The sequence below is a fragment of the Anomaloglossus baeobatrachus genome, chromosome 7 (genome assembly GCF_048569485.1).
Source record: "Anomaloglossus baeobatrachus isolate aAnoBae1 chromosome 7, aAnoBae1.hap1, whole genome shotgun sequence".
Lineage (NCBI taxonomy): Eukaryota > Metazoa > Chordata > Amphibia > Anura > Aromobatidae > Anomaloglossus > Anomaloglossus baeobatrachus.
The window spans coordinates 212,065,825-212,081,908 of NC_134359.1; the positions used below are offsets into that span (position 1 = coordinate 212,065,825).

The following is a 16,084-nucleotide window of genomic DNA, read 5'->3' on the forward strand; positions in this document are numbered from 1 at the left end:
CTATTAGTTTTTTTTTGTTGTATTTTTAACTTTTTGCCAGCCATGTACTGTTAAGCAAAATGGTGGCCAGCTGGCCACTATATTGCTACATTTTTGAAGAGTAAATTCCCCAAATTTTTTGTAAAATTCAAGATGATTTCAATTAATTTTGTCATCTCTAGTTCTTATTGTCATAAGGTCTCAATGCCACAGAAAATGTATCTTTGGAGACAGTAAGGTGGAGGGTTCAATGTAATAGGAACATAAATGGTGTTTGTTTTATCTATAGACAATAGCCTCTATTTGTTAATTGGCATGCTGAGATTATTTTGAAATGGTTGATATAACATTGTGGTCCACTGAACAAGAAGCTCTGCTGTTTTCACAGTTTGATAATCAATGCATCACTGAACACAATTCTTTGAAATCCATGTTTTTGTTTGTCCTCGGCTTAAATAAACAACTGCATTTACCGTTACATACAATTGAATGTTAATTTGAAAAAAAAAAGTCAAAAATACTGATACCAATTTGCAAATTACAAACTGCCCCTTTTGTTCTAACACTACAGACTAATACACTTATCTGAACGTGCAGCAGTTGTTTTGTGTGTGACATTCGCGGTACATGTTTATACAGATATTGCCGAATAATGCTGAAGCATGAAATTCACAGAGTGCAGGATTATACTTGCTAATTTATTATGAACACACTGCAATACTTGGTATTAAATTAGTCTAAATGTCTTTTGAGGTCTGTTAGAAGAAAGGGTTAATTCTTAAAGAAAAAACAATTACATATACATTAGGTTAAAGAGGTATTTACCCCCAAAAATGTAATGTTTGGTCAATTGGTAATTTATACCTGATACATCGCTATTTTCTTATCTGTCACAGTATTTCTGGGTTATCTTCTCTGTATCATGAGAACCACACTCAATCATACATATGTGCGTAGATATGAAGTCATTTTCTAAATGTATTTTTATAACTTTTACATTAATGCTTACATAAATATATTTAGAGAAACCAACTTCAGTTCAAAAAATAAGAACTTACAAGATTGTAGAACCAAAATGTTAGTCATGTGATAGAGCAAAAGGATCACAATAGAGGTGATAAATAGAGATAAGCTAACTTGTTCGGAAAAGGTTCGCCAATTTCAAATTCGGTACAAGCCTTGGCCTGTACGGCTTAGGCTCGGATTTCCCAGCACTTTTGTCAAAAGTCGGTAATGTTTGTTTTTGTTTGCTGTTGGCAGCTTTTCTAATACCTTAAGGCTGCTTTACACAATTTCGCTCGTGAAAGCACCCGCCCCCCCGTCGTTTCTGCGTCACAAGCAAATCTTTGGTGACCACAAAGATGTAAGATGTATAAATGAGGGCCAGAAGGAGCATCTTATGCATTGGATGGTATGCGCTACATCAAGTGACTTCTCCTCCTTTTCCTCCATCTCAACTTCAGACACAGTACAGTCCTCAGAGGCAGCACTCCAATTACCCTTGTTTGCCCGTGCGTCAAATCATTACAACTGCTCAACTAACTGTGGTGAACCACAGATGAGCAAGTCTGCAGAGCTTTTTACATATTCTGTTCCATGAGTATCAGAGGTCTGCACCAAAAATTCACAGACTCAAGAAGAGGAAAGCGTCTGCACTGATGCCCTAAATCTTTGTCTATTGGATCCGGGGTCAGACGAAGTGGAGAATCAAGACCCTCGGTGTGGAGATGATGAAGATGAGACTCGGATACCTGAGGCGCCCACATACTGTACTGTGGTGTCAGGGGAGGAAGAGGAGGATGCCTCTCAGTGTGATGAATGGAATGACAAAGAGAATGACAATGAGGTTAGAGATACCACTTGGTGTGAATCCAGAGGCAAGCAGCTGAGTAGCGCAGCAGAGGAAGAGGAGGAGGAGGAAGATGAGGAGGTTATGTTGCTATAAGTATGTAGTGATGCAACCACGATAAGCACTGCATCATCAGCAACAATTCTGGCTGTGGCCAGCAGCAGCCGCAGATATGCAGTTTGCAGGAAGGGTTGCCTAGCCTAGCCTCTTTTTTGAGATTGAAAAGGATGACCAAGCTTTTGTTATCTGCCGACTTTGTAAACAACTTAGGAGAGGCAAAAATTTCAATAATTTGAATACTACATGCATGAATCAACATATGCTCTACCATCAAACTCTACCAAAATACATCAGTTATTATGGAAGTGGACCTGCGTGGTGTTTTTGACTGATGTCAGACACCAAGCACACCACATCTTTTGCATTCACCATAACATCTCTGGCCACACCTCTCTCCAAGTCTACCAGTTTATCGTGTACACTGTACTCCACCCTCTAGCAGCACAGCAGCTAGTTGTCAGTCCCACAATTGCAGTCATGTAAAAGATTATTTCCTTCTACACATGCCAAAATTAAGAAATTGAACTTTACCATATCAAAACTGTTGTCCATGGAAATGATGCCTTTGCGGCCGGTGGATACAGACGGTTTCTGAAAATTGATGGGTGTGGCAACCCCAGTACCAGGTGCCCAGTCTCCATTATTTTTATAAAAAAGCTATGCCTGCGCTCCACTATCATGTCACAAGCAACATCACCCGTTCCTTGAAAAACTTTATTTCTGACAGGGTGCATTTCATCACTAAAATCCGGATGAGCAAGCAAGACCAGGGTCATTTCATATCACTGACTGGGCACTAGGTGACTGGTGGTTGCAGGGGAAGGCAGGTAAGGGGATTGTTACGGTTGCTGTGGCACTGGAGACTATGTTCGGATTTCTTGCTACTGCACATGTGCGAGCACTGGAGACTATGTTCGGATTTCTTGCTACTGCACATGTGCAAGCGCTGGAGACTAAGTCCTATCTCGGAGCCATTGCACATGTGCGGGTGACATCATCGCTAACACGAGATCACATGTCTCTGACACCTTCTAAGCTTATTGGTTGCTGGTCATGTGCTTGTGACACGTGGTCACATGTCTCTGACACCTTCTATGCCGATTGGTTGCTGGTCATGTGCTTGTGACGCTTTGCTCGGTGATAGGCCAGCGTGACATCATTGCTGTCGTTCTGGCAGCGGATTGGCTCTGGTGTCCTCCATCTTGGATAAGGCACAGAGTCTATATAAGACCCTGACGCACGCCGCCCGGTGCTCAGTCCTCTTGGTTCATGCATGAGAGTAGACGCTCTGTGCACGTCCCTCTAGGCATCTCTCTGTCTATGCTAGGTGAGCCCTACTGGCAGGGTAGCGTTCTTGTACCTTACAGCTTCGGCTGCGGTCCGTATCCTTACATCTTAGTGGAGCGGACATAAGCAGGTGCCTGAGGCACATGGTCCGGCTGGGCCTTGTGATTCTACTCGTAGGTTGATGTTGCCGCTAGGGTAACGTTCCTTATACTGCGTCTGGCAGTTGTTCGTATCTTCGCACACTAGGGGAGTGAACATAGGTAAGAGTTTTGTGCATCTTGTGCTGCTGTCCGTCTCTTGCACCACTAGTGGAGCGGACCTAGGCAGGTGCCATATCTAGTTGTTCGTGTCCTCGCACACTAGTGGAGCGAACACAGGTAGGAGCTTTGTGCGGCTTACGCTGCTGTCCGTCTCCTGGCACCACTAGAGGAACGGACCTAGGTAGGTGCCATTTCACACTCACTGCTTTTGTCTCTGTGATCATTAACAGAGATCATACCACACACCCTCCGAGTAAGGGAGGAATTGCTTTATTTCCTAACTATATGCCTCTGTGAGTTTAACAGAGGTATTGCACTCTGCACTTGTGCTACTACTATTTACAGCGGCACACTTGTATAATTTTCCTCACTCATTAACCTATTCCTTTTACGTTAATGCTAAATACGGTAGTCGCTGTGACTTTAACAGTACACTCCGTGATTGGCTCTAGTGTCACTGAGACGTATCAGTGTCAGTACTGCTTCCGTAGTACAAGATACCCCTTATCCTCTGCCATAGTCTGCAGCAGAGACTTTGCACGGTGGACCCTAACTGTCTGATATCCCTTTGGTTTTTATAATCAGACAGCCCCCGTAACAGGGATGCTCCACAAGTCTTGGAATCTCCAAGGCTTGCAGGACAAACCTCTGTATCTTCCAGTTCCTCAACTGTTTTTGCCTCCTCCAGGGCCTCCACGTGCGCCATCAACCTCTCCCTTAATGTAATACGCATTCCAACAGTGCAGAGAAAATCCTTCACCTCCATACAGCGCAGCCAGTATTCACCTTCAATCAGTCAGTGTTGAGATTAAAGTGCATTGGAGAACGCAGTCACACAGCTGAAGATTTGTGGACAGCTACCCAGGCCGAGTTTGAGTAATGGCTGCCTCCAGTGAATCTGGAGCCAGTGAAGGCTGTGTGCGATAACAGCGCAAATCTGTGGTGGCTCTTCACTGGGGCAACCTTACACATATGCCTTGCTATTATCCCTGCTTGAATATATTGCTGCAGAAGGCACAGTTGCTGTGGGCTCACTTCCACCTTTCGCACCTAGTGGCTAATCGACCTGCAGATTAGAGGTCTTTTGGCCTGTCAGTAAAACGGTTGATATGCAATGTGCCAAAATTGGGACATTCAACTTTGCATATATTGCAGTGACTCTGGCTACAACATAGATCCCTGGTAACTTATGTCATGACGCATAGCGTGGGCCAATGCAAACCGGTCGTGGGGCAAATCATGCTTGTGAAATGAGCACAGATAAAATACCTTTGCACTCTTCTGTAGAGTTTTGAAATGGCTACTAACATGGTTAGCGCTGACAATGCCATCATCAGCACTATTCTGGTCATCTACATGATGGAGAAAACTTTCAATAGTATGCTGGAGGAGGTGGTCCTAGAGTATGAGGAGGAAGCAGAAAGGGATACTAATATCTGTAAGATCTGGTCTGTCGTTGCACAGGCAGATGACATAGGAAGATGGAGTACAACGATCAAGGAGGGCTTATTGTAGCAGACAAACTGTAAGTAAAGGTGCAGGAGCCAAGGAACAATTGGAGGAGAACAAGTAGGAAGAGATGATGGGCGCGCAACAGTCAGGAGATTAAGAAGATATTAATCCCTTGTCTGTTGTCTGTGATTGGTGGGAGGAGACAGAGGAAGCAAGCTTGAGTGTTACCTCACCACCAATACACCATGGACTTGCACCTTACAGGAGCGTCCAACTTCTTGGTGCACTATATGCAAAATGATTCACAAAATGTTAGGATTAGAAATAATGCTGACTACTGGGTTGCCACTCTGTTAGATCCACGGTACAGGGGTAAATTTTTACAAATGCTTTCCCCTTGGAAAGGGATACGTGCATGCTGGAGTATCGAAACCATCTTATATACAGTCTTAAGAGTGGTTTTCTTGAAGACAGCAATGAAGTACACAATGTGCATTGCTGTTCTATACTTCCAACCCCAGAAATGTCAAGTCATCATCTCAGAAACATTAGCAGCAGCAGTTTAAGTGGCAGCAGCAATTTCTGTAACATATTGCACACATTTTTTTAGATCATGCCATGCATCGGCAGAAGGGAGTACATGTCTGACACATAGTGAATGACTGGAGAGGATGTTGATAGAGTATCTACAGCTCAATATTGACGTGATCAAGGGGTAGTGTTACCAATTTACATTTTGGTCTTCAAAAATGGAAGAGTTGCCTGAGCTCGCCAGTTACACTTTGGAGGCTTTCTCATGCCCGACAGCCAACATTCTCTCAGAATGTGTTTTCAACACTGCTGCTGGTGTCCTGCTGGATAAGCACATCCGACTATTCCGCATAAGTGTAGACCGCTTAACATTCATCAAAATGAACAAGTCATGGATCTCCAATGACTTTTCTATACCAGTCACAGACTGTGCACACTTGGCAATGGTGTAGTTTTTCAGTTTGCTGTATTGATTATTATTGCAGTCCATCATTGCAGTCTGGCACCTTTGTCGTGGCATCTGTGGCTGCTGTTGCTACTGCTGCTGATGATACTAACAAGTGCCTTTCTGGGGTAACAACCAGTGTGACAACCTTTGTGACATTTACAATTTGGCTTTTTTCTGTGCATGAAACACCTAATATTACTCCTATTCCTCCTCCTTTTTCTGCCTCCTGAGTCAGGACCTGCTCTGTCTGGTGCATTGCCCATATCTGATTGCAGCGCTAAGACACTATGGGTCCTGTGGGCCTATTGGTGCCACTGTCCTGCTGTCTCTCCATCATTTTTATAAATCTGGGTTCTCTAAGTTATGTCTTGTCTGTAGCATCAGGGTTCTCAGACCAACAGTGCTACACCTGTCACACATCCATCCACCCACCTCTTGATTTGAAAGCTTTAAATGCTGGGCCAAACCCTGTGTGGTGCCTGGTCTTTGTCTTACTGCTGGGCCAAAACACCATAGGTGCTCTGGGCCAATTGAGGCTACTGTCCTGCTGTCTGCCTCTAATTTGTTCAAATGGGGAGATTCCAAGATCGGTCTGAAGTGGCAGGGTTCTTAGAGCAACAAGCCTACACTCCTCCATCCACCCACCTGTTGATTTAAAAAATGTAAATGCTGTGCAACACCCTGTGAGGTGCACGACCCATGCCAGACTGCTGTGAAAAGGCACTATGGGTACTCGTAGACAATTGATGAAACTGTCTTGCTGTCTGCCTCTAATTTTTGGAAATGTGGAGACTGCATGATGGGTCTCTAAGCTGTATGTTGTCTGTAGTGGCAGGGTTCTAAGAGAAACAGGCCTACACCTGTCACTCATCCATCCACCTCTTGAATTGAAAAAGGGAAATGCTGTGCCGCACCCTGTGTGGTGCATGGCCCATGCCAGACTGCTGTTAAAAGGTACTCTTGGTCAATTGATGAAACTGTCCATAATTTTTGGAAATGTGGAAACTCCAAGATAGGTCTCCAAGTTGTATCTTGTCTCTAGTGGCAGGATTCTCAGAGCAACAGGCCAACTACTGTCACTCATCCAATATATTCTTATGTTAACAGACTAGGAAGTTAATGGCTGTGCCACAATAGTGTGGCTCCACTGCAAAATGGTTTGAACTGTTTTGGCAGCTTCTGGGCTCCCTAAAGATGTTGTCTATGCCTTTTTTTGGCCTGCTGTTGAATTCAATTTGTTATATGTTTGTCAAACCGTTCAGCGAACGCAGGTAACTTAGATGAACATGAACCAAACTAAATCTTGGGAGGTTCACTCATCTCTAGTAATAATATAGAAATACATTAATAAAAAATTGGCAGCACAGTTATGTACCAGGCATACACTACCAACAGACCAAACCATTCTTTTTATCTTTGTACCTTCTTAACAATTTAATAGTCTACAGCATAACAAAATTTAAAAGGAGTCATCACAATAATGGCAATGATGGCTTACCACTAGATTGAAGAGTGACATTGACTACAATGGATTGGCAATGTAGCTTCCAATAGAAACCTAATCACAAAAAGACAATTACGTCTCTGCAAAGATTTCATTTGCAAAGCGCATCACTGGTTCCTTGGCATTTTGCTTAAAAATGATTATTATATATTAGAAGTGATTACAAATAAAATTGATTCAAAATTTCACAGGGCCCTGGTCTAGCAGCCATATCAGTATCCTGTGACTGTTGAATCAAAGCCCAGTGAGCCTCCAACTATCTGTGAAGTCTCTCATACCCCTTCTGATTAGCAGGCTAGGTTCAAGGTTGTGCATGCATTGCACCCCAATGTAATGACATTGATTAGAAGATGTGTAGGGGATGCTGGCAAGTAGTAAGTGTAGTTCGCAGCCTCTAGTCTGATTGCAATAAGCTACCAATGTGAACAATGGACCAGGGTCCAGCAAATCAACTCTTGTCTTGAAAACTATGGGCCGGTTCATGATGAATGGCGATGTTCACACCGGTCTTGAGGAAGGGACATTTATAGTCAGACACCCTTGATACTTGAAGAGGTGGGCATCTTTTCATGTATCTGGAGCATCTAACGAGTGGTGTGCACCTATGTGCCCAATACCTCAAATCTCAATCCAGTGAGGTACTGAAGTGAGATATCTTGTGTGGGGAACACCACAGCTTGTCATTAACTAGACGAGCTACTACGCCACACTACTACCCCAGCGCCACCCATTTTGTCAGAGCTACGAGAAACTGGAGTGAAAATACCAAACGTCACCAAATTTAGTCGCAACTCCAAATTTTCAAAGCTTTTACACCAGAATTTTGGCATGAAAGTTTTGTTGAATCAGGCTCTGTGTGCTCTTGAATTAGTTTTTAATAAATTATTGTATGCCTTCTTTGTAACAATCAATGTTTTTGTTACTGCGAACAAAAGACAAATTAGTCTCAGTAATGCACATAAATGTATTATTGTAGATTAAAGGATTATAACTCAATATAAGTGAGCACTCCTCTATTGGTCTAACATCCGTACAAATAAGTCTATACTGATATTAAGTGACTTGATGTATGTTATACTTTCGAAGTTCTGTATACAACTATGCTAAGGTGACTTAGCCTAAAATAGGCCTATGATAATGGCCTATTGGAATCTATTACTGCATGTGTGTTTGCTTATTCTTTTGCACTAGGTTTTATAAAAGATGGAATCATCCAATAAATATGTATATATGATTTAAATTATTAAATGACTTAAGCATATCTATAGCAAACATTTTTAAGCACATTAGGACTGTACATTTAGCGAATGTCAGATATTCCAAGCATTTACTGTATGACACATGTACTATAAAAAAAGTGCGTAAATGGAACCTAAGACTTTCTGATTCCTAATATGTTAACCTTTTAGGTTGGATCTACAGCTCCCATTAAGGCTTACAAATAGTGATGAGCGAGGACTTCCATACTTGGATACCCGTTACTCGTAATGAGCAGTTCAGTGCTTTTGGAAAAATTCCGCAGTTCCCCACAGAAACGAGTTGAACCCGTCCAAGAGTCAAAATGCTCACTACGAGTACCGAGCACCAGAGCATGGTAGTGCTCACTCATCACTACAAGGAATAGGCACTTTTTGAAATAAAATACCAGTACATTGACTAATTATTTCTTAAGTGCTTATTTGCGAGTAACATTGTCTTATCATAGAATCTAGCTTTAGAAATGTTTTTTTTTTATTATTATTATTATTTATTATTATAGCGCCATTTATTCCATGGTGCTTTACAAGGGAAAGAGGGTATACTTACAACAATCATTAACAGTACAAAACAGACTGGTATAGGAGGAGAGAGGACCCTGCCCGCAAGGGCTCACAGTCTACAGGGAATGGGTGATGTTACAATAGGTGAGGACAGAGCTGGTTGCGCAGTGGTCTACTGGACTGAGGGCTATTGTAGGTTGTAGGCTTGGTGGAAGAGGTGGGTCTTGAGGTTCCTCTTGAAGCTTTCCACGGTAGGTGAGAGTCTGATGTGCTGATGTAGAGCATTCCAGAGTATGGGGGATGCACGGGAGAAATCTTGTACGCGATTGTGGGAAGAGGAGATAAGAATGTAGCAGAGAAGGAGATCTGTGAGGATCTGAGGTTGCGTGCAGGTAGGTACTGGGATACTAGGTCACAGATGTAGGGGGGAGACAGGTTGTGCATGGCTTTGAATGTCATTGTTAATGTTTTGAACTGGAGTCGTTGGGTGATGGGAAGCCAGTGAAGGGATTGACAGAGTGGCGAGGCTGGGGAGTAGTGAGGGGAGAGGTGGATTAGGCGAGCCGCAGAGTTTAGGATAGATTGGAGGGGTGCAAGAGTGTTGAAAGGGAGGCCAGAGAGCAGGAGGTTGCAGTAGTCGAGGCGGGAGATGATGAGGCCATGCACTAATGTTTTTGCTGATTCTTGGTTAAGGAAAGCACGGATCCGGGAGATATTTTTGAGTTGTAATCGGCATGAGTTGAAGAGGGCTTGGATGTGTGGCTTGAAGGATAGAGCAGAGTCGAGGGTTACTAAAAGGCAACGTGCTTGTGAGACTGGGGAGAGTGAGCAACCATCAAGTTTGATGGAAAGGGTTGTTGGAGGAGATGAGTGAGGAGGGGGAAAGACAATGAACTCTGTTTTGTCCATGTTAAGCTTTAGGAATCGCGTAGAGAAGGATGAAATAGCAGACAGACATTGTGGGATTTTGATTAGTAGAGAAGTAATGTCAGGTCCAGAGAGGTAGATCTGTGTGTCATCGGCATAGAGATGATACTGGAAGCCGTGGGACTCTATGAGCTGTCCCAGGCCGAAGGTGTAGATGGAGAACAGCAGGGGTCCAAGAACTGAGCCTTGGGGGACACCGACAGATAGAGGGAGAGATGAGGAAGTGGTGTGAGAATGGGAGACGCTGAAAGTACGGTCGGTTAGGTATGAAGAAATCCAAGATAGGGCCAAGTCTGTGATGCCCAGAGATGAGAGAATCTGTAGTAGGAGGGAATGGTCTACTGTGTCGAAGGCAGAGGACAGGTCCAGTAGGAGGAGGATAGAGTAGTGTCGCTTGGCTTTGGCGGTTAGTAGGTCATTAGTGACTTTAGTTAGGGTAGTTTCAGTGGAATGATGCGGTCGGAAGCCAGATTGTAGCTTGTAGCATTGATGGTGTTATGAGAGTTGGCGGTTTGAAAGGGAACTTATGACTTTCAAATGCAACCAGGGGCCACAGAGAATACCGCAGCTAAATAACCCAGAGGGTTAGACGAACACAACTTAAAAGAAAAGTGTAGAAGAACAAACACTCTCCTGTGTTGCCTCACACAGGGGTGTAAAATAAACTCGCTATAACCTGTGATTACCTCAGAGATTATGCAAATAAGGGAGCAGTCGCAGTAACCTGTGTTGATTTTTACAGCGGTTACGCTAACTAAATACTGATGGTATAGAGAATGCTCACAGAACATATAAAAGGACCTGCTTATGTGAACTGACTAAACGTGAGGTAACCCTCCACAGATCTTGGCTACAGCAAGCATGGTGACTTCCTGAGCAGCCTGACTAGGGCATGAAGCGGCCTTACACAGTCCCAGGCCATGGCATACATGGCGCCTGCCTGCTTAAGTGGTCTGCCTAGGGTGTGGAGTTGCCCTCTCACAGATTCCAGACCACTATGAGCACAAAGCCTGCCTGAGTAGCCGGCCTAAATTGTGGAGCAGCCTCACACAAACAAAGGTTACTATGGTAGTGGCTACAGAAGTAGTGAGCAGTGTAGCGGTACTGTTCACTAAGATGGCCAGTGTTCAGGGTGTTAGAATGGCCTGCTGTCAGTCATCGACACTCACAAAACTCAAATGATATCTGCACACATGGGTGCGCCATTGGGCGGCTAAAATAAACTAGATTCCACCCCAAACATTATGGCATGACGTCACCCGTGGGCCAATCCAGATGATCCATGTCACCTGTGGGCCAATTCAGATACTCCACGTCAGCAGACCTGATGATGTCACACCACCAATCAGGTGACACCACGTCATGGACATGTGCACTAAGCCAATCCCGGCACTTAGGCTCAGGCTGTGCACATCTGGTCTGGCGCTGTGCAGTGGTTGTCTTCCTAGACCTAGCTGCTGAGCGAGCAAGCAGTGGCACATCATGTGAACAGTGTCCGTGCTGAGCAAATAAAATTGATTAAAACTGATTAGTTTTCTTCAGAGCAGAACCAGCGGCTGGTTCAGAATAGGAGACTAAGACACCCGGTATCCAGTCCATGCCAAAGGGGAACCCTGACGCGTAACAGATGGTTTACTGAAATATTTTCTTTGTTCTCTCCTCTGTTACAAATCAACAAACTTTTACATGTTGAATATATTTTTAAAACTTGTTAATATTGTATTTTACTTACATATTGATCACATAATAGCATGATAAAATTAAAATTTAACAATAATTATCTAACAACTTTAAATAAACACTTGAAAATTTGCATTATTTTTTTAGGGTGGTTATGCTGCCTATCGATATGCCCAGCCTGCGACAGCCACAGCAGCTGCATATAGTGACAGGTAAGGACTGTTCATCTTACTTTTTATGTTTCATTGGTTAAATTATTGCTGTAGGGTATACTGGGGTATGCACGTGTGCAAAAAGTGAGAACTCAAAGGGCTGCATCCTTATCATTACCTAAACATCCAAAATCTGGAACCTTGTTCACATCTACAAAATTGCTGCTAAAATGAACATCTGAATACAAAACAAATATAAAATATATTCTAAATTAGAGTGAAAAAAATTTAATGTTACTATTTTTTTTTATTATGGAATATTTTCTTTTAAAGGAACACTCAAGGTTATGCTCTGTGCAGGGCCTGAAGGGGTGGTGCATGACATCTATCTTTTTTGGTTTTGTGTCATGTACCACAAAATGAAATTATTAGCACTGAAAAATGAATGGATGCAACTATCACAGGACTTGAGTTATGGGTTCACTTAAAATCAAAAGAAAAAAAATCCAAGCAGTCCCAGTAAATATCCTTCATTAACCCATGCAACAATTCATCTCGCTGCTGTGTTATGCTCTAGCCGGGTATGCACTTTTCTCTCAGCACTCCGTGCTAGCATGAAAATATAAATTCATTTTTCCTGGAGTACTCCTTTAAGGCTGCATTTTTGTTCTTATTATATTTTTACATACATTTTCCTTCCTTTACATTCATATAGTCCATGTTTTATACACATTATATATATACAGTTTGTTTTCATCATGCCAATTCGTATAAACAATTTACATTTACAATGTTAGTAAATATGTCTACTAGCATTTAAAATTTTTATTTCAAAATCCCAGGTGCAAATACTAATAATAATAAGTATTAAACTTTAGGTTATCTAATACAATACTGCTACCACTACTACTACTACTAATTATTATTATTATTATTATTATTATTATTATTATTATTATTATTATTATTATTATTATTATTATTATTATTATTATTATTATTATTATGATTAATATTTTATTATTATTAATAATATTATTATACAGTATTATATAATACTAAATAATATTAGATAATTTAAAGGTAACATATTATTATTATTATTATTATTAATAATAATATTAGCGTTGCTATTAGATAATCTAAAGGTAAATACAAATCATTATTATTTTTCAGTATTAGATTATACTTGATAATGCTAGATCATTTAAAGGTATATACAATGTATTATTATAATTATTCCATATAATACAATAATAATAATAATAATAATAATAAAAGTAATAATAATAAAAATAATAATAATTTCCCTTTAAATTATCTAGTATTATTTTACTATTTTGTATTATCTAATAATGAATAATAATAATAATTTGTCTAATACTATCTAATTACTAGTTATTATCTAATTATATAATAATAACAATAATACATTTAAATTATCAAATGTTATCTAGCATTATCTAATACTAAACACAAAACCTTGTAGATAGATTACATAGCCTATCAAACCTAATTCATATAATAGGACAAAAGAAAACCACAGTATTCGGCTAAAAAATAGATTTTATTGAGAACACATTTTTTTTTTAAAAAGACAAGAAGTGAAAACAAATAATCCACAATACAATACACTGCATAAATAAGCCAGTACTTGGTGATAAGTATATCAATAGTTGAGTACTCACAATAAATTACAAAAAATCATAGATACACTTAGTAGTGAATGGATAGCTGCCTAAGAATGTTAAATAAATATATCAGCAAGAAAGGGGCCTTAGAATAAAGTGCAAAGTGCTACAGTGGTCCTCTGTCAATAAAGTGACAAATGCTGAACATACAATCCAATGTGCAAAAGTACCCACCATAGCCAAAGGCTTATATTAGCTAAAAAAAAAATTGAAAAAGTCCATGGCCTATATAGTATCTGGTCAAAGTAAGAGGGCCTCACAAGTGCATAGTGCAAGAGGTCCTATGTATTAAAGTTAGAAACAAATAATGTCCAATATAGTTGTAAAGCTTTCATGAAAAGCAACTACTTCTCAAAAATACCCTATGGTAGCACTACCTAGGTTAGGCCGGCTTCTCACTTGCGAGTTTCTTGCAGTAGTGCAATGTGAGAAATTCTCGCATTGCACTCGGACACATGTTATTCAATGATTCAGCTCTCATCTGCGATTTTTTTCTCAGTCCAAATAGGACTGAGAAAAAAATCGCAGCATGCTGCGTTTTGGACAGTTTCTCGCACGAGTCTCTCCAATGCAACTCTATGGGAGCGTGAAAAAAATGCATGTCACACGGACCGGCACTCACACCTTCCTAGTGACATTCGTTTTTCTAAATACATTAATCGCATGTTTCTCAAAACACTGGAAATGAGTGAGGTCTCACAATGTCGGTCAATTATAGAGATTGACCGACATTGTGAGACCTCACTCATTTCAAGTGTTTTGAGAAACATGCGATTAATGTCAGTCGGTCTCTCCCTCTCGGTCTCTATTCTTTCTCTGTCGGTCGGTCTCTCTCTCTGTCGGTCTCTCTCTCTCTCTGTCCATGTCGGTCTATCCCTCTCCCCCCCTCTCTCATACTCACCGATCCCCGATCACCAGCGTGGCTCTGCACGGCGGTCACAGTCCTCCGGCGGCTTCTCCTCTTTTGAAAAAGCCGGCTGCTCATTATTCAATCTCGTATTCCCTGCTTTCCCCGCCCAGCGGCGCCTATGATTGGTTGCAGTCAGACACGCCCCCACAATGAGTGACAGCTGTCTCACTGCAACCAATCACAGCTGCCGATGGGCGGGCCTATATCATGAAGTAAAAAAAAAAAAATAATTAAAAAAAAAGGCGTGCGGTCCCCCCAATTTTAATACCAGCCAGGGTAAAGCCACATGGCTGCAGGCTGATATTCTCAGGATGGGGAGCCCCACGTTATGGGGAGCCCCCCACCCTAACAATATCAGCCAGCAGCCGCCCGGAATAGCCGCATCCATGAGATGGGACAGTCCCAGGACTGTACCCGGCCATCCAAAATTGCCCTGGTGTGTTGGCAATCGAGGTAATAAGAAGTTAATGGCAGCAGCCCATAGCTGCCACTAAGTCCTAGATTAATCATGGCAGGCGTCTCCCCGAGATACCTTCCATGATTAACCTGTAAGATAAAGTAAATGAAGACATACACCAAAAAAATCTTTATTAGAAATAAATAACAAAAAAAAACAACTTCTTTCACCACTTTATTCAAGTCCCCAAATACCCTTCCATGTCCGACATAATCCACAGAGGTCCCACGACGCTTTCAGCTCTGCTACATCAGAAGCTGACAGAGCAGACACAGACCACGACCACTCTCTGTGAGCTCCCCGCAGCGACTGAAGTGAGTTGCGCTATCAGCGATGACGTCACTCAGGTTACCCGCGGCCACATATCTCAGTGGGAGGACTCCAGCTGTGGCCGCTTGTAACCTCAGTGACCGGACCGCTGATAGCGCCGATCACTGCGGTCACTCAGAGGATTTGCGGTCACCGGTGAGATCTTCACCGGTGACTGAAAATCAGGCCATGCCACACAGACAGAGCCGCAGGATGACAATGAAGTCGGGTGAAGTTCATCCGACTTCATTCTGATCGTGCGGCTCTGTCTGTGACTGCTGTCAGTGGCTATTTAGCTCTGCTACATCGCTCTGGCTGTGTCTGCTGTCAGCGGCCATGTAGCAAAGCTCAATGGCAGATGACAGCTGTTGATAAAAAAAAAGGAACACACACGCATTACACACGCATTACAAACGCTTTGCTAGTCATTAAATAATTTTAAAAAAGCATCGCACTTGCATTGCACACTGACCTAACGTGAACTAAAATCGGCCGAGTTTTTTTCAGGCAACTCGGACCGATTTTACATGCATAGGTGTGTTTCCAGCCTTAGACATGAAAAAACGCTAATGAATCATCAAAATTCTTGAATAAGTTCAAAATATATTTTTATTGTGACAATTATTTTTATTCAAACAAAAGAACACACCACATATAAAACCATTCAGGTTAAAAAAATAGCTATTAGCCCTAGTACAAAGATATAAATAGTACAAAATAAATCACAATGTACAAACATATACAAAAAATTCTTCCAAGTCGCCTTATAGTCAATAGAAATCTATATGATACTTGTCCCATCATATAGGGTTAAAGTTCACAGGTGCC

The 16,084-nt window shown here is 41.7% G+C and overlaps 1 protein-coding gene across 11 annotated transcripts in view; it reads left to right on the top strand.

Moving 5' to 3' along the window:
• Positions 1–16,084, top strand: part of RBFOX1 (RNA binding fox-1 homolog 1) — a 974,619-nt gene that overhangs the window by 881,010 nt on the left and 77,525 nt on the right. For all 11 annotated transcript variants that reach the window (XM_075317889.1, XM_075317888.1, XM_075317885.1 and 8 more), the window contains exon 10: positions 11,885–11,949. In XM_075317889.1, coding sequence (XP_075174004.1) covers positions 11,885–11,949 — 65 coding nt within the window. The remainder of the gene's footprint in view (positions 1–11,884; positions 11,950–16,084) is intronic.